Here is a 19388-nt window from a genome sequence, read left to right on the forward strand (position 1 = left end):
CGGAGCTGCCCCTCGGCGCCCCGCCGCGCTCCTCGCCCCCTCGGCGGCCGGGGGCGGGGCGCAGCGCCCCGCACTCTTTTCTCTCCGGCGGAAGGTTACGGAGGGAGGCGGCACGGTGAGCGCTCGGAGGACCTTAAAGGGTGCGCCCGGAGGAGGGGCCCCGCAGTCAGGGCTGAGGGGCGGCGGCAGCCTGGTGTGGTGTCGGCGCCTCCGTGAGAGGGACGGTTGCTCGCTCGCTCCGGTCGTTTGCTGCTGCTGCTGCTGCTGCTGCCGCCGCCGCCGCCATGTCCCGGGAGCCCGAGATCATGGAGTCGCAGGTGATGTGGGAGCCTGACACGAAGCGCAACACCCACATGGACCGGTTCCGCGCCGCCGTGGCCAGCAGCTGCGGGCTCCGCCTGGGTGAGCGGCGGGCGGGGGCGGGCGGGCAGCGCCCAGGCGGGGAGGCCCTCTGGGCTTTGCTCGGGGCCGTGCACTGGCTGTGGGGGCCGGCGGGGCTCGGCTTCCCCGGGGCTGGCCTTACCGCGGGTCCGCGGCAGGGCTGCGGGCCGTCCGTCTGTCCCTACCCCAGAGAAGGGGGACAAGGTGCCCGGACACCCCCCGCACCCCGGAGGCAGGAGGGGGCAAAGTGGTCCAGGCTGCGAGCGGGATGCTCTGCTTGTGCCTCATGCAGAGGCCTCTGGTGCAGCATCTGGCTTAGTGCGAGGGTGCGTGCCGATGGGCAATGCAAACAGCCTTATCTGTTACCGGTGCTGCTGCTGGATGTCAGCCCGGGCAGCGTCGGCACTGGTACCTGCTGCGTGCTCCTGTCTGCTCGTCTGTGTAGCTGAGGTCCTGCTTGCAGGGATTTCCTGGGGCCAATAGCAATACTGAAGGGGCTTAATGTTTTAAGGGGGTGTGGGAAGGAGGGATTGCTGCCATCATGGCTGTGAGGTTAAGGTAAGCCTTAATATGGTGCTTTAACAACATATGTGTGTGAGCCTTGAGTGAAAGCTGTGCTTGCGTCCGCATCCTTGTTTGTGAAGAGTATTTCTCTGTAATTTCTAAGTATGCTGGGAAGTGAAAGGTGATGTATAATTTGGTTCAGTGATGGAAGCCAAGGTTTTTTGCTGTGCATCTGCCCAAGCTCTTGAACTTCAAGCTCTGATTCATGCTTGTTTAGAAATACCTATATAGCTGTGAAAAGGTGTGCAGTGCTTTGACTTGAGAACAACCTATCAACTTAGAATTTAGCCCTGCTTTGAGTAAGGGTTTGGACCTCCAGATGTTTTTCAGCCCAGATTGTTCTGTTTCTTCAATGACTGCTAACTGTAGGTGGTGTCTCCAGGGTATCAGGAGTCAGTGGTGCTGGCTGTGTGGGCTCATTGACATCTTGAACCGGGTGGGCTTAAGTGCATGTGGGAGTCAAACTCTCCAGTTCTGACTAGCTTGTTTTATGCTGCCTGTTCTCCCTAAGTATTTGGGGACCAGGTTGCTTGTGTAGCTTTCCTGTAATCATTTGTCTGATGGGGGGTGGAGGGAATAGTTTTGGCAAACGGCCTGACAAGTTTGCCTGTCCAGTATAAATGTGACTGTGGTACAAGCAGAGACATTCTGGAGTAGTAGCAATGTATCTAGTGCTTTTAGCAGTTCATGTCTGGAAAACAATTGTGTACCTTGATTGGGAACTTGCTATGTAGGCAAGCAGGTCACTATTTTGACTGCTGGGGGATTTCCCATTTGAACACGAATCTATAGTGTCTAACTCTCCTGCTGCTTAGGAAGCAAGTTACTGAAGGATTTTAGCTAACTCCTGGGTAGAAGTGTCATCTAACTGGTACTCGTACGCTCAAGACGGAATGCAGTTTCAGATGGGCTGCCCGTGTTCATGGCTGTAACAACTAGAACTCTTTTTACCCCATTTTGAAGTGGCTGTCTGCATCCAAAGTGGATTCCTGTGCATATATAGAAACCTTTGTCAAGTTCCATTAGCTCTGAACTGATGTTCATTGGTCTGTGTGCTATTCAACAGCTAAGAATGGATTCTTTATGTAACATCAAGATGTGGACTGACTGAGGAGAGCTAAGGGCAATATAACCCTTTAAACAGCATGGCTCTGCCCCACCCTGACAATGTACTAACAAGATGTAATATTTAACTGCTGAATACCAGGCTTGTGCCCTGAAGGGCTTGCATGCTGAAGCTCATTTGGGGATGAACTGTATAGACAAGACAGAATAAACTCTTCATATTGTAAAAAAAACAAATAAGTGTGATTTGTAGCTTTTTGCATTTATCAAATGATTCAGAGCATGCTGTACAACTGGTTTTTGAAGGAGGAGATGGAAGCTTGAACTTTCTTTTGGTAAAATCTTATCCCCACACCAGCTAATGTGCAGTGTATGGAACAGTGAAGAGTGACTTGGGTGGAGTGTAAAAAAGGGTATGTGGGAGGCTGAGGTTGATGCAGTATGTGGGCAAAAGCTGAGTTATGGAGAAGAGTCCTTGCCTTTGCTTCTACTATGTCAGTAATACCTAGGGAGTAATCTCACAATGATGGAAAAGACTGAGTGGAATAAGATGTGGAAGGGGCAGACTGGGTGGGGAAATGGCTGTAGTGATCAAGTGTGAGTAACAGTGTAGAGATGGTTTTGAATGTTTTTTCTCTTGTAAAGCTGGAGGATGTCCTCCTTGTAGGAAGAGGTTGCAAAGATAACTTCTGAAGCAATCAGCTGGATAACAGGATGACAAACCAAAGATAATTGGAGAAAATGACTTCAGGTGCTTTAGCTGAAAGCATCAAATAGGGAACACAGTTGACAGAGCAGAAAACTGTTACTGCTGTCACTGATGGCAGATATTCATATTTAATGTGGCTGTTGGCACAGCTTCAGACAGCATGGCCATGACTTGGGAATGTCACTTTTAAGCTGATGATGAGGAATCAGCTTCAGTTATACCTAGAACTGCTGTACACACTGAGTTTCAGTATTTAGTTTGAATTGTGGGGTTTTGGTGTACATTCCTCAGGTAACTTCACCTGTCTTGCAGTCATGTAAGACTTAAACTGCTCATTTCCATGTTCTTAATGCCAGGTCATGGTTTTAATATCTGCCTAGTAAACATCTTGTTTCACCTCATTTGTGCTGTTTTAGTGTGAAAAGGTAAGCTGCAATCTGTCAGACCCCTTGTTTATTGAGGAATAATGTGTGCTTACTTTAACAGTGCTGTTGATATTACAGTTAGATAAGGAGTGCATCTAATCTCCATGTTACCATGCTATTGGAGGTCTTTGGTCCCAGACTAGAACCATACAGCAAATGTCTTTTGTCAGGAAGAATTGTTTATCTTTTGCTGTATGAAAGCATTGTGTTGATGATATGCTAGGGAGTGGAAATGTCAGCAAGCAGGACTCCATCCTGCTATCGAATCTTCAGTTGCACTGGTGGGGGAAGGGGGGGGTAAATGTTGCATGGAGTTATTAAAGGCTCCTATCTCTGTGGTGGCAAAAGGCTTGTCAGGTGGAATGATGCCATCTGTTCAGGTGTTCAAGTAGACTATTTCTGTTGATGCCATAGTCGCTTGCCTTGAACAGAAGTGATCTATCCTGTGTGATCGGTTTTATCTTACTGTTTTTTAGCCACAAATTTTCTTTATCTGGGATATCCCTAATTGTAGTTTGTCTCAATTCCTGTAATTCTCCACATAACACTAACAGATATCTATTACTTCTAGCCAACTACGATGACTTATACCAGTGGTCAGTGGAATCCTTCTCAGACTTCTGGGCAGAGTTCTGGAAGTACAGTAACATCACATGTTCTCGCCTATATGATGAGGTAAGTGTTTATCTTAAACAGTCAAGTGCAACACAATAGGGAGGTAAACCAGTTTTACAATCAATCTTTTGATCTGTTCCTGGAACCTTTGCAAGTGATACAAAGAATCTGTTAAGTGTATAGTCCTGAATTTGCTTGTGATGGATGGTGGTGTTCTGTTGCTGGTATGCTTTAGGACAGTGACAATCCTAGAGTTCTGTTGCCCTAAGCAATTCTGCTGTAGTGTCCCTGTGGTTGTGTGCTCTCAAATACCTTGGCAGTTCTGGCTGCTTGTGAGGAGTCTACCAACATACTGCCTTCTGCTTTAGGATTATGCTGGTAGACTATTGTCTTTATTTTATAAATGCTGGCATGCAGTCAAGTTCATGTTTACGTTCCCTGAGTCAGCTTACCTGATAAGCACACCTGTTTCACTCCAGTTTTGTAGAACTGGTTACGGAAGTCTCTGCAATCGGATGTAGGCTTGAAATATCTCAGGGAATTGTAGTGGTTGAACACAATCACAAGTGGAATACTAGACCATGCCACAGTGTTGCTTTGAGATAAAGGTGACTTCCTCTTGTAAATGGAGGACAAGGCTGGAGCCCTTGTACAGTCCTGGCATAGAATATCAACACCAGCCTGCAGTTTTCCATCTGAGGAAGATGATGGTCTAATTCCTTCAAAAGCCTGATGCAGAAGAACCTTTCTGGGACTTAGTAGAGAGGACTGGACTTGTACCTTAATCCCTGGAGGCCTTCTGTTCCAAGAACACTCAAGAGTACTGGCAGTTCTGCAGAGGGAACTGGTAAGTTTCTTTTGCCTTTTCCAGTCTTACAAATTTTTGTACTGCATGGTATGATAGATCAAGTGGTTCCTCCTGCCATGAAACTGCATGCTTAGGTGTCTTAATGTGACCCTTTAGAAGAGTGAATTTAGCAAGATTGTAAGAACTAGCCTGCTTTTTGAAGTATGTAGTCTAAAGACTGTAAACACTTAGTCTTTTATTTTTTTTCTGTAGATGGTAGTTCAAAATCTGGCCAGATTTTGATTTGGAATACTGTCTATTTTATTGACATAATCTGTGCTGCTAGTGAGGCTATTTTTCTAAATTTCCACATGAATGCAAATTGTCCTGAGCAAGCAGTTCAGAGGAGCTATTTTGCACCCTTGTATCTGTACTGAGCAAGCTGGACAGTAACTCTTCTTGTTCTCTTGCCTTGCAGGATTGGGATTGGCACTTCTGGAAGTCTCCTTTTCCAGATACCACCAATGGCTGGTGAACTGGAAGGGAGACAGAAGCATGCAATGGTGGCCTAAAAATGGATGTTTCTTGAGGATGAGAAGCAAGAAGATGGGGATGTCTAGGAAGGCTTTAACTAGACCACTCGAGAGCTTCTAGGCCCCTGCATGCCTATTCTGCAAGGGTCTTGCTGTGATGTGATATCTTAAAACAGCAGAAGCAGAGTCAGCTGGTAGACAAGTACTGCAGAAGAGGATACTTGACTCACTTTTCCTTGATATTGCTGTTTGCCTCAGTGTCAGCATAGTGTCAGCTGCAAGGCTTGACTCCAGCTTTGCTGAGTCTCAAAGCTGACTTGCTGTTAGTCCTTACCATTGGTCTGTTTCTGTTGAATGTCAGGAGGAAAGGCTGATCACAGTATCTGAGCTGTTCTGTGGTAGTTAAAGGGCTGAAAAGTTTGATCTGAAGTGTCTTACCACTTGATCCCTGCTGCTTGTTGGAAGTAAGCATTATGCTTTGAGGAAAATAAAATTTTTCATGAACCAGAGTTGACTCCTTTGTTCCTAGCCAGTGGAACAGTTTCTACTTCCACAGGTCATTCTAAAAAAAAAAATCCAAACCAATAAAACATTGTGTATGTATGATGCAGGCAGCCAGTGTTTGATTTAAACTTAGTAAAGGTTTTAAGTATTTGATGTAGACATGCTCATGTCACTACAGCAATTGATATCCATGTCACTTCTGAAAAGAACAAAGGTACTTCCAGTGTACAAAGCTATCCTGGCATGGCAGCACTGGCATTATGTCAAGTTACAAGTAGCTATTGGTTTTAAATGAGGAATATAGTCTAAACTTATCTCTCTTTTTGCTACAAGAAGCACCTGACAGCTGTTCCTGTGGAGGGGCTGCTTTGAGCATCTGATAGTATCTGCTCTCTGGCTTTGCATAAGGCATGCTGTTTTGCTCTTCAGGTCATACAGAGCATCACATGTACCATAGGCAAGGATTATCTGCCTCATGGTAATGGTGAGATTCATTCTCAAAGGTACAGTCTCTGCTTAGGATAAGCAGAATCTCTGGGGCATGATAACACATGGTTGTAGCAGAATTAGCAAACCACTTCAAGGAGGGGGGAAATACAGTAGAGGTGTAGACAGAGGATATTGCTAATGTGATGCTTATTTGTAGTTGTTGAGGCTTGGGAAGTAGTCACTGATCAGCTGCTATGAACAATGGTAGAACAGGAGCTGGTGGCATGGGAGTACAGCTGATACTTGGCATGTTCACCTAACTGCTCAAATTGGCCTTGTATGCCTTAATGCTGCTGTGAGTAGGAGTAAAGCCTTACTCATTTAATGAGGATGGCAGTCAGCACTATAGATTGCTCTTCCTTCCCTTACCTCTAGCCTTGCTAAGTGTTTGTTAGGACTGTATGAAACAAAAGGCTTGTTGCAAAGCTCTACATTTTTATAGACTTCCTGGAACTGGGATCTTCCCCTAAATAATTAGCAGACCTGGAGTTTTTGTTGCTTGCTGAGAATTTACCTCTAAGGGAGAGATCAGGTTGTTACATAACAAAGTACCACTACTAAAGAGATTGGGCTTAACTAGGAGTCATAGGTGTTACCTGAGTAGAAAATAATGGAACATCGAGTATGCGAGTCCAGCACCTTATGGTAGCGGAGCTCTTTGAAAGGATGTTCCACTTCAGGAAAAAACAGGGTTAAATTAGATCTTGTCCTGGAAAATGCTGAAAATGTTCTGCTTGCTTTTCTTCAAGCTAAGGAAGTCAGTAATGAGTCAGTTTTAAGAGTGGCATCTAATTACCGCAGTATATTTCTGCAGCCTGAGTTGATAAACTGTTTTAACACAGTTCTAGCTAATTGTTACAAGCAAAGAAATCTACTTGAGTTTAGAAAATTCATTTGAAATAAAGTAATACAGTAGAGCACTTCACATGAGCTTTAACTTCTCTTATAAAAATTAATTTTAGGATTGCCTCCAGTAATACATACACTGTACATCTCAAAGCACAAAAATATTAGGTTTTCTGGAGTGGGAGGTATTTTGAGTTCTATCTGGCTTTCAGAAGAGCCTTTTACTTGGTCTGAAAGCATGCTGTCTCTGTAATGCATGTGTAGTCCATAAGGGAGAACCTGAGGGTATAAACTGAAGCTTTCAAAAGCACAACTATAAAATAAAGTTTCAATTTGAAGATTACAAAATGCATGTGCTGCTGGGCAGCTGAATCTCTAAAAAGTGGGGCATTTTGCAAGGAGTTTACATGCTTTTGTGGCTAATGCTAAGGGGCTCTTTACCTACCACTGTTATTAAAGTATAGTCTTAACTGTGACTTATCATGAGGTAATTTAATATTTTGAGGCTTACTTAGTTCAAGGTGAAGGGAAGTGGTTTCAGCTGAACATATTTTTGTGACTTCTTTTCATTACATTTTTCAATTCTTTGCATGTCGTAGTCCTAAATGGGGAATTGCTTAATATAGGTTTATTAGGTGGTTGGACCCTCTTTTTAGAAAATGGCAAATCAAGCATGGTAGAAATGTGCACTTGCACAGTTTGTAACACAGTATTTCTTAGTTGTAGAGGTTGGTAGCAGTACTTTGCATTCTGGATGAAGCTTTGGATTACTTGAATGTTTACTGCAACTTAATTGTAAAAAATGGAGAATTGGAATAAAAAGCTTGAACTTTTTAGTTACATTTGACTATACCATTCACTTATTTATCCTAGGGTTAAATTGAATTACCATTGTCTAAGTTCCTGATGTTGGTCTCTGTAACTTGTGACTCATGCTGGGGAAGAATGGGTACTCGTCTTCCTACGTTTTGGTTTTTGTAACAGGGAGGCTGGAGTGTATGGCCTGGTAGAGAGCTACAATATGCTGTAGCTCAGTCCCTGTTCTGGATCTTCCCAGAGGCAAAACCCCAGCGTGCACTGTGGTTTGTGTGTAGCTTATGGTCTGGGTACAGTCATAGTGGTTTGCTTCGCTTGTGTATTTGAGGCTGGTCCGAAGGTAGAACTGTCAGCAAGGAACTTTTTCTAGTTTTGTTGTAATGTCTTTGCTTGTGACAGTTAACAAATAATTAATCTTTCCAGGCCTGTAATTACAGGATTTAGTGTCTGTTTGCTATCTGTAAGGCAGGAGAAATGATTGTTGCCTACTAGAGTGTATAAAGAGCTTGGAATTGATTAGCTGATTTCTGTACGATGCTCTGAAAAAGAAATCATATTACAGTTTTCAAGGAAGGTTTTTTTAATTTTTTTTCAGGTGGTTGATACATCTAAAAGTATTGCAGATGTCCCGGAATGGTTTAAAGGTAGCCGTCTAAACTATGCAGAAAATCTTCTGAAGCACAAGGACAATGACAAGATTGCACTGTATGCGGCAAGTAAGAAAGAATTAACGGCTTGTATTTATTTATAGTTCATAGGACTAGGCCTTATAAAATAGCTCTGCTTTTTATGAAACCTTGAAATAAACTTAGATAAGGAGTAAAGAGGAAAATAAAGTCAGTAACTCTGTAGAGTCTGTGATACAGCTCTACAAAAAACAGCAAAACATGCTCTGGGAATATCGATAGTTCTGAAAAGGCCTTGGCAAACTACATGAAGCTTTCTTAGAATGTGCTTAACCGCATTAAGGTAGCGGAGATCATGTTGTGTTTAGGCTCACTCAGTATTTGAGCTATTACTTCACATTTGTTATAAACACTTGCCTAATGCTTGCCTTCAGGAAGTATTTTGGCACATTTGCTTGATATTGTCCTTCCCACCCTCTTCCTATGCCTTTTATCTTAGGAATACTAAAAGAACTACATGGGGTGTAGGTAGGAATTAACTCTGCTTTTGACAATACAGAAAGGAAGGACAATTATGTGTATGGAAGACTTGGAATTTCACTTTTCTGGAAGACTAAAGCTCAGTCTTAATTTTTTGTTACACTGGACAAGATTTAAGTCTAGTGAAATCTGGGTATACTCATAATGAGGATGGTAACGTTAAGACAACGTCCTTTCCCTATATCTGCTGACTTTGGTAACTTTAAAAATTGATTCTAATCGCTGCTAGATGTGATTAGCTTCTGTTCAGGTGTGTGAGTGCTTCCCTAGGGAGTTATATTCAGAGCTTCCCTTTTACTGGACCTAATCCTTATTATAAGACAGACCAAGCGGTGATGCTTCTTAATAGATTAACAATAAACAATGCCTTCTTACAGCTTGTTAGCAGAAAAAATTATGCAGTGGATTGATTGTGTAGATGTTAAGAGTCTTAGTTTCTGATTTCTGATATGTGGAGATCAGTTTTTGAATTACATATGTATTACTGTTATTCTGATAGCTGTTTAAAAACAGTGTGAGACAATAGAATAGTCTTTTGTAAGCTTACTGCTGAAGGAGATACTTCTCAGTTGCATTTTACTGCTTAGACATAGTGAAATAAACCTCTCTGATCTCATATATATATATATATATATCTCTAGATATATATCAACTACCAGTTCAGAGAGAATGGGAAAATCTGTGGCCCAGTTTTGCTGTAATAAGAATTGATCTGGTGAAGTCTCATAGAAATGAGGCTTGTAACAGAAAGCTGGCTTCAAAGTGATGAACTTATCACTCTCAAATTTTGAGATCATTAGAAAAGCTTCTTATATATTATTTAATGGAGGAAAAAAATCAGTGTAATTAAGTACATCTTGTGCAACAGCTAAAAGCCAAACACCGATTAGTAAGTCAACTCTAAATGTATGTAGAATTGATGCGATTGATTTGTTAATGTTAGAAGCTAAACATGCAACTTGAGAAAAAGTGGAGTTGAACTGAAAGTATTTAAATTATTGAAGGAATTATCAACTTAGTGAATTATTTGGTTTGACATGTGATTACATTGTCCCTGTAGATCTTCCTTCTTGTTAGGAAGTCATGGGGTATACCAGAGACTTACTGTTTTGTGTTGCATAATCACAGGTGATGATATCAAAAGGAGCAAAATTCTTTTCCAGTTGAATACTGTTATCAGTGCTGGAGTGAACACATTTACTTCTCTGCAGTGAACAGACTTCCATCTGCATTTCTTTTCATGACCTTCTGCTGTATTTAATCTTCTTAAGATCTCTTAAGTCAAGAGTATTTTTTGTTAACCCCTTACTGCTAGGTCAGAGTGGTGTTCTGGAAACCTGTCAGGTGCATGTATTCACTAGGGATGATTCTGTGGGAGCAGTGTAGGTGTAATAGAGCACAGGAATGTAAATGTAACTTTCCTAAACAATTTCACTTGTCACTGGCTCCTACTGTGAATCTCTTGTTTGTGACTCCCTTCTCCTGGGGGCTTTAATAACGGTGCAAGATCAGAGTCCCATTTCCTGTTGTTCTATGGGAACACAGAACCTGTTGTCAGTCCCTGCTCAGCTTATGAACTACATGTTATATTGACTTCTGTGCTGTTTCCCATCACAACCTGCTCAGTTGCTCTGTGCAAGTCCAAATTTACTGGGGTGGAAGTTTAAGAAGGCAAAAGAGTGACAAACACTGTTCCCTGCTTAAGGAAATCAGACTGATGGTAGTTCTGCAAGGACCCGCTGTAACAGGGCATGCAGTACATTTTTGTTGTGACATCCTTGGCATATGTGTTTTCAGAAGAAGTGCTGGATACTGGAAGCAGGACAGGCCAAGTGGTTTGCAGGAGTCACATTGAGGGAGTGCAGGAAGGGACCTTTAAGATGACAAACTTTGCCTTTCATAACATTTAGATTTGTTCATTTTGTTTCACGAGTGATTTAGTAACAGCTTACCTGACAGTACAAAAATGAAAACACCCTGCAGGTCTTTTCAGAGATGCATGGAATCCAGTTTAGTTTATTTGCTTTGTGGTATGCTGGCAAACACAGATGTTTAAAAAGCATATTGAAAGTCAGACCTTAGGAACTATATGTGCGTGATTTTCTAGTCCACAGCGACTTGCTGTAATAAAACCTAAAGTTGGCACCTTGATGCTGTTTCCTAGACCTAATGAGAAAACCGAGCAAAAAGGGAAAATGAGGTTGTTCTTTCCACCTTAGAAAGCAGCCTTGGTGAGTGCAATCTATTTATCGTGAATGCTCTTTGAGGACGCACCTTTCTCCAGTGAATAGTTTGCATTTTTGCAGATGTGTGTTCTGTCTTTGAAAATGTCGTGGTGCCTACTGATTGAATATTACTGATTACTGCTTGATTCCCATTAAATAGAAGGGCTTGGTACAGCATAACAGGAACCTGAAAAACAAAAATTATAATTATTAATGGAAACTCTTCTCCTAAAATTGCTTTGTATTTTTTCTTCCAGAATTAGTTGTTTGTACTAGTCTCTGCTTATGTTGCAATGCATAACTTCTGACTGGTTGTTTTAATTGTCTTTCCTCAGAGGAAGGCAAAGAAGAAATCTTGAAAATTACTTTTGAAGAGCTGAGACAAGCTGTAGCTTTGTATGCTGCAGCCATGAGGAAGATGGGAGTAAAAGTAGGAGACAGAGTTGTGGGTGAGTAACTTTTTTCTTTTTTTAAAGGATGGGAGTTGAAATTTTCTTGCAATATGCAAGTGAGTAGTCAGGGTTACAGAAACATGAATATGAAATACTATTTCACAGAAACATTCTAAAGAAAAGGCTCTTATGCTGCTATGTTTACATTTGTATGAAATACACTTCTAGAGAGAAGGAACCTGGATTAGCCTGCAAGTTCTCTAGCACTGGAGGGGAAAGGAAAATACCTCATTCATAGCTTCACTAAGGTCTGCTTCATAAGCACTCCTTGGAAACGGAAGTGATGGAGACTTTGCATCTAGCTGAGCCTTGATTCACAAGGTCTGGCAGATTCACACAGGGGCAATCTTGGAAATTACGCTCCCAGGTTGGTTTTTCTAGTGCCAGCTTGCAGTTACTGACCCTGCAGCCCCAGGTAATACGGTGCACTGTGAATTGCAGTTCTTGAGGAATGGACTTGTACTACCTTCTGCCACCAGTGCTTCTGGGAGTAGTGTCTTCTAGAATGGTGGTAGTGAAGAGCTGGTGCACGGTAACTTTTCAAGTCATATCAATGCAGAGCTTAGTAGTTAGAAGCCTGTGATCCTTTTAGTAACTCACAAAATTTTCTGTAGTAGTATTTTCTGTCATAAGACTTGTCATGTGGATTTTTCTATATAAACAGTTTTTTGTCTTGTGAACAGCTTGTATAGTATACAGTCGAGGCATAGAAAGGAGTTACTCAAGCTGGTCTCAGTCCATTTATTTCTAAATTGCAGGTTTTATCTTCCAGCTGAGCCACTTCATCTCTGTGTTTCATGTGCTCTGTAGCATACTCTCTTCAATTTTGTCAGTATGGTCAAAACTGCAATATCCTTGAAGCTCCTTCACTCTTACCTGGTAGTTCTGTTGATGTGCATATCCATCTTACTACTGGAATCACATGTTCTTTGAGCAATACTTGGCCATTATCCTAAGTATGTGTAAATTCTTATATGATGCAAACCCAAAGTGATGAAACTGGTTTGTCTTCTACATGTTACAAACCAGAACTTGAACCCATGTCTTCAAAAACAGAAGGGTATGCATTATTATTTGTATTAAACCCACAAATATGACCTGCAAATATAAAATATACTCAAGAGGGCTCATACTTCATGCATATGGTATGAGTATTCTATGGAATTGGTAACTGAACATTTAATTATCACAGCTGGTGGCTTGGTTTTTTACACAGAATTAGAGCTAAATCCTTAATTGGGTATGAACTGTCCAGTAAAGTCAGGAAGGTTTGTCTGAATGAAGACTTAAGATGCGCTAATTTTGTCGCCATTTTCAATCTTAACACTGTCACATTAATGTCTGACAAGTTGTTGAGGAGCAAGTCTCTGTCTGAAACCAAACTAATGAATAGGAAGACTTACACTCTACAAAGTCTGAGTGTTTAGAAGTTAAGTGTGGTGTTTCTTACTACGTGTCCTCTGATGTGTACATCAAATGGTAAAAGTGGGTTGTGTGTATTTTGAAAAGTTGCCCCAAAGACATTGGTAAAACAGTATGTAATTATGCATATAACTGGAAACTTGGACATTATGAAACCAAGTCCTGGTCAGGTTTTTGTTGACCCCTTTTAATGCTTTCTGTAAATGTTGTTTGTCATCATGAAGCACACCGAATGCGCTCTTTCTTGACTTTTGCAGTGAAATTTCTCCTGATACGTACAAAACAAATTCATATGCTCTGTTTTGTAGACCTCTTGCGTGAATTTAATACACTATTCCTTATTGTTTTATAAGTAAGTAAAAAAAGTCATAACGGGGCTCAAAACAGTTCTCCCATATGTATTGCTGGTTATACTAAGTTGAAGGATTGGATCTCATGTGTAAGTGGCTAAAAGGGTGTTCTGTACCAGTTTCACACCCTGTAATATAATGAAATGTGTTGTGGGAAAGTGGTGGACAATGCAGAAGAGTAATTACTGGATATGTTTTCATATTTTGTGTGAATGTAAACTCTGTGAACACACTACAGTGGGGGAGCACAGCAGCTGTAAACTTGTGAGTAGCAACAGCTGTAGCTTTGGTGTGTTCCTGTGAGTAGGAACCTGCTGTTCTTTGCTGCTGTCCTAATTCTTGGGTTAAAGTCCATTTCTTAGACTTTACATATTGATGTCTGATGCTAAAAGAGAGGGTTTTAATCTCTGGGAAGAAAATACTCCTCACTAAGGTAACAGATGTAATACTAATGTTTAAGTATGACCAGGTGTAGTCCCATTTAAAGGGAACATTGATTCTGAATTATGATTAAAGAATTTTATCAATATTGTTTTGTGTTCTAAGGTGCGAATTGAAGTCCTGTTCACAACCTGGTTATCACTGCTAGAACTCTTCTAATCAAAACCAGTTACAAATACTACGTTTGGGAAGATAAGACAACATATGATGCTGTCATTTTGTGCTCATCTTGTGAGCAGTTCTTAGTAAGGTATACTATGCAGGGGGAATGTGCTCTGTAGCTGGAGAAAACATGCTATTGAAATATAGCTGTAGTCAGTGGTGCTAATAATTAAGCTAATAATGCTATTGTAATTTTAATAATAGTTCCTTTTAGTTAATGACTGTATTTTGCTTAGCACAACTGGAGGCTGGCTGACTCTTGAATCTCGCTTGCTGTTTTGGCAGCTGGCTTACCTCTTATTTAAATTAGAAAGCATAGTTGATACTTTAAAAAAATAAGATTGTATGAATAAAATAGTATATTTAGATACTGCTTATTTTTATTTATACAGGTTTTTTGCATGCTTGCAGAAGGTAGCAATTCCAAGTTTCTGTTGAAAATTCATCATTAATGTCAGGGCTTCCTTCCACAGAAAGGGTAGGATTTTAACCATGCATTTTGTCCTGCTCTTGGGAGAGAAAATGTGCATGTTGACTCCAGTGGGTAGTGTGGAAAGATTATTAGTAATTTCAAGAGGAGGCATAAATTGCAGTCTCTGGCTGTCTGGTGGTGTAGCTGTTATTAAAACAACCAAACAAAAAAACCCAACCACACCCAACATTGAAAATACAATGAAAACCAGTATTTGGATCCCAGCTCCTTAAATCTCTGGAGTTAAGCTCCCATCATTGGAGTAAGCTGTAGCTTTGATTTTTCCCTTGGCCTTTTTGTGCATTTCCTGAGCAAAAGTTTCCTGTCTGGCACTACCACAGCAGAGACCTTTCTGCCCAGCTGCTGTAGGTACCAAGTGTCTGTGCTGGGCCCTTGAGCATTTCAATAGCTTAAGCATGTCTTTATGAGCAGTTACAGCTTATTTGTAGAAGCAGGCTTGCATTGTGCTTAGAGCCCTTACAAAGGCCTTTACTTTTGATAACAGAAAAGATTAATCAGTCTAGGCAACCTCTTTGTTTCCTTAAAATCACAGTATGTTTTTGGGCTCAGGTAGAGCTTTTTAAATTATCCAGAGTCTTCACATGCTTTTTTTCCTTCTGGGCAATTTCTCACATTCTACTTTTTTCCACCCTGCCCTCTTACCCTGGCTGGTGAGAGACACTTTTCCTTGTAATGTTCAGTCAGATGAACCCCTATCAGCTCCCATCAGTTGAGCTGTTGCGCAGTTCCCCCTCCTTCCCTTCCCCTGGTGCCCCCAGTCCTAGACTCCTGACTCTGACAGATTGCTTTGCCTTGGGCAGCAGCCCATATCTAGGGAGAGCTTCCCTGTTGAAAGAAATCTGATGGGCTTTTTAACAGCAATCCAACTATTTAGAGATTACATATGTATTTTTTTTTAAATTGGGTTTTGACTTCTTTCGTATGTTTCTCTTCTATGCCAGAGGATATTGGCAGTCCTCAGAAGAGCTAAACTAATGTCACAGTCAGAGGTTGAGGTTGTGGGCTTTTCTCCAAATTCCGAATTGAAGTGAGGGAGAGATGTTAAGTGTGGGTGGGAAAGTTTGAGTCATACACCCACTTGTGGTATCAAGGATCAGGCTCTCCAAAGCTTGCCAAAATCTACTGGAACCTAATTTGTTCCAAAAATTATAGCAGGTGGCAGAAGGAAGGGTGATTCTTCATGTGGTTTATAGCAGTAATACAGGGCATGCTTTTACTGCTTCTGAAAAATCGGGTTTTAAATAGAAGGGAGGTAATTTATTAATTTTATTATAGTTGCCTAACACCTAGTCAGCCTGCCAGGTTCTGGTGCTCTTTGTTGCCACTTTCTCTTAAAATCACTTTAAAATCTTGAGCTGTTAGAATTATGTACAAGACCATTAACATTGCTTTCTTCTTCTGAATTTCATCTCCATGCTTTACTGCCTCTAAGACAAGACTACTTTAACTTTTCATTATACTTAACATATCCCCTAGTTTGTTCAATACAATTTATGGTTGCATCATGACAGTAATAGTATGTTAAAGTTGGAGGTGGGTGAATGTGGGTGGACAAGCAGCAATGTCAGCACTTTTTCAGCTTGATTTCATCCTAGTCTTCCCTTTCCATCACTAAGGAGATAGCACTTAATAGTAAACATAATTGAAGCAGATGTGTGGTGAAACATAGCTCTTTTTCTGAAGATGTCTTGCAATACTGTCAATGATGCTTGAACAGTTGGAAGAGACAGATACAATACTTAACGCAAGCTACACAGATCCACATGTGAAGTACTTCTGGTCTCCCACTGGCTGTCTGTTTGGCAAATAATAATGACTGTAGCAGGAATAAAATAAAACTGGGAGTATCTGTGTTTTTCATCTCTGGATAGGTTGCTTCTATTATATCCCTGTAGCCAGCTTTGTTCTATTACAGGTCAGCAGTTAAAAACAAACTAATCTTCCCCATGTGTTCACACAAAAAATCCTCAACAAAACATCAGTGAATTACATTGTTTAAAGCTGGTATTTTATCTATAGTAACTGTATTAGCCCCACTTGCTTACGTGGGTTTTAAAGCTAGCTTTGTAAGAAGATTAGCATGTTACTAATAGTCTCAGGCTGTAGTAATGTTAGGTAGGATGTCCTATGGGAGTATGAAATGCTGTATTAATATCAAAAAGAGAAACTGGAAGTCTGGTCTTTGAATTTTCTCTTCTGTTTGAGAGCTGGTGTAGATCAATAGTATAAGCCATTGAGAAGATATTTCAGTTGCACCTCCTTACTTTCCTTCTTCCTGATGCATTCTTTCAAGGCTTAAACTAAATCTTTGATGCAGGGCCTAAGTTTGGGTTGGTTGTTTAGTTTTTTGTTTTTCATTCAGATGACTACAAATGTTTGGATGCCTCTGAGTACCCATTTATTCTACTTTATGAAGGCATTAGATGCTTGCAGGACATGTGTTCTCAGCACTCTGAGAAATGAGACCTTTGATATAGTTTCCAGCATGATTATACCAGAAATTTTTGGACTACAGTTTCCACCTATTCTGTTGGTAAAGTAGTGTAGTGTAAATGAACAAATCTAAGTTTAATCTCAGTGTATGGTAGATTAAGTAAATAGCAACTGACAGAAAATGCTGTCCTGAGCAGATCAAGCTGTAAGTGCCTCCTAAAAAAATCCATGCGGTGTTTTTAAGATGCCACTTGTCTTGCTTAGAGATTTGTCACAGGTTTTATGTCAAAGTAAAGATTTTATTTTTGTCCTTATGGAGATTTTATACATACTTAGGAGTCAGGAGGAGTGCTGCTAGGACCCTTGGTATGTCATACTCTGAATTCCTAGTTGCTGGGTTCCCAAATACTGTATTTTGAACCCTGTATTCTATTGCTTTCTAGTTCACCCAAAGAGGGTATGAAGATCTCCTGTTTCTAGTAACAGAAATTAGTTTCCACCTTTCTTAGCAGCTTCAAGAAGGGGGTAAGTTAAGATACAGAGATCGAAAAGAACCTTCTGTAGACTTTACCCTTGATGACGAATGCTAGTTTTGATCCTTAGCTGAAATACTGTATCAAAGAACATGGAGGCTCTAGTTAAATATGATCAAACCTATGATGAATATTTAAATTAGCTGTACCGTTATCCTTCTGCAGTACAGAAGCTCTGTACTACACTACTGTTCTGTGACCCCTGATGTGAACCCAGTTGGATTTTTTTAATCCTTTTTGTTATCCTTTTTATCCTTCTTTGTTAGCAACATTCCAGTTTACTAAGTTTTAGACACTTAGGACCTGTGTCAGCCTCCTGGATGCTTTGAGGACTCAGTTGATATCTCAAGGGGCACAGTCAAATGGAGGGAGTTTCACGTACATGACAGTTGCTGTACTTGGTTTGCAGAATCTCTGATGTGAGAAAGGGAGAAAATTTTTATTTCTGAGAATCCAGTTTTAATCTGAAAGGCTGACAGGAGGAGTAGTTTGTGCGATCTAGAGCTGGGAGCTGTTGAGAGAGAAGCAACATGAGTTCTTACATTGCTATGTTTGGAGGATCTCTTTCCAGAATAGAACCACATTTTTATTCATAATACCTGGTGTTGGGAATTAAGACAAATATGTGAAAATCCCAGTGAGCAAGTAGGCTGGATGCCTGCAGTGATGGGTAAAGATACAGAAATGCAGAGTAAGTTGCCTTGCATGTTTCATACCTTTTGGCAGTTTTGGCTGATACTCCCTAAAACTCAAATACCACCTCAAAGCCAACTGACAAATGAAAAGTAATGACTTAATTGTCTGGCTTACAATAATAAGCAGAGATTTGTGTTCTTGCCTTGAGGGCTTTTGTAGGAGTGGTGAAAAGGAGAACTTGCTTATAATAGAACTGGTGCTTGTCAGCTATGGTAGGGTAATAACTGCTCCAAAGCATGAAGAGATGTTTTTCAGTTTTCATTGCACTCTGGCCTCCTGATAGTCTCATCCAAGAAACACGCAGTGGAAATATTTGGCATCAATTAAAAAAGAACTGCTTCCATCACACAGAATTACATTTTAGTCTGTTCTGGTTCATGTATTTCAAATTTCAAAATACTGTTCAGAGAAAAAGATTTCTCTTAGAAGAAAAATCACTAAAATTTTGGGATGCTGTACCTTGTATCATAAACTTTGACCCTAAGGGAAAAATAGCAAAATAAATAATGCCTTTATGGGTGTGAGGTTTTGCTGCACTTCATGTACTTAAAATCTTCACTGAACAAAACACCATAAACTGTAGGCAGTTCTAGGGAGTAATTTATATCTTAACATGATATGAGGTTTTTATTTACAGTTTTGTTTTCCAGAAATTGTTGAGCTGAAGTCATAATGCTGTTTTCAAAGTTGCTGCTCCCAAAAGCACAGCAGCTTACAGATTAACTGAAGTGGTCATGCTGGTTTAAGAAACTGATTTAACTGATTTTTGAATTGTGAAGAAAAACCTCAGTTTAAATTAAGACTTACTTTTAAAGTGTACTTTTTACAAAGTTGAAAAAGGATAGATTTTTTTCAAGCTGTGTTGACAAACTGGCAAAAATCAAGCTTAGTACCCTCCTACTTGATAAAGTTAACGTAACAAATTGCTACTAAGATCTGTGATCTTAGTTTCTGTCCTGTAACATACATCCATAAATACCTTTGAGAAGTGCCTAGCATTAGTGAGTTTTTGCTGTCTGGTAGATAGTTCTGGAGCACCTGCAACTTGCACTGCAGTCCAAGATCTATCAGTGCTCACCACTTTGGTTAAATGGGTTGGAAAGCATTTTTATTGCCATCTAAGTTTGCTTTCAAACACTGAATTCAAATTAGATGTTGAAGTACTGCAATTAGGCCTGTCATGTGCCTTTTTTTAAGTACTTGGACATCTTTTTGTTTGCTTAAGAAGGGTGCTCTGAAGCTCCAAATCTTGGATCTGCTTTAGTGTAGTTTGTGAGTTTC

At 40.6% G+C, this 19388-nt stretch overlaps 1 protein-coding gene across 1 annotated transcript in view; it reads left to right on the plus strand.

Moving 5' to 3' along the window:
• Positions 1-280: 280 nt before the first annotated feature.
• The window catches only part of AACS (acetoacetyl-CoA synthetase), a 43906-nt gene continuing 24798 nt past the window's right edge, over positions 281-19388 (plus strand). Inside the window, exons 1-4 of the mRNA XM_010582253.1 lie at positions 281-402; positions 3716-3819; positions 8330-8450; positions 11461-11574. Coding sequence (XP_010580555.1) covers positions 285-402; positions 3716-3819; positions 8330-8450; positions 11461-11574 — 457 coding nt within the window. The 5' untranslated portion in view covers positions 281-284. The remainder of the gene's footprint in view (positions 403-3715; positions 3820-8329; positions 8451-11460; positions 11575-19388) is intronic.

Source organism: Haliaeetus leucocephalus, unplaced genomic scaffold, assembly GCF_000737465.1.
Source record: "Haliaeetus leucocephalus isolate CR32 unplaced genomic scaffold, Haliaeetus_leucocephalus-4.0 Scaffold840, whole genome shotgun sequence".
Taxonomy (NCBI): domain Eukaryota; kingdom Metazoa; phylum Chordata; class Aves; order Accipitriformes; family Accipitridae; genus Haliaeetus; species Haliaeetus leucocephalus.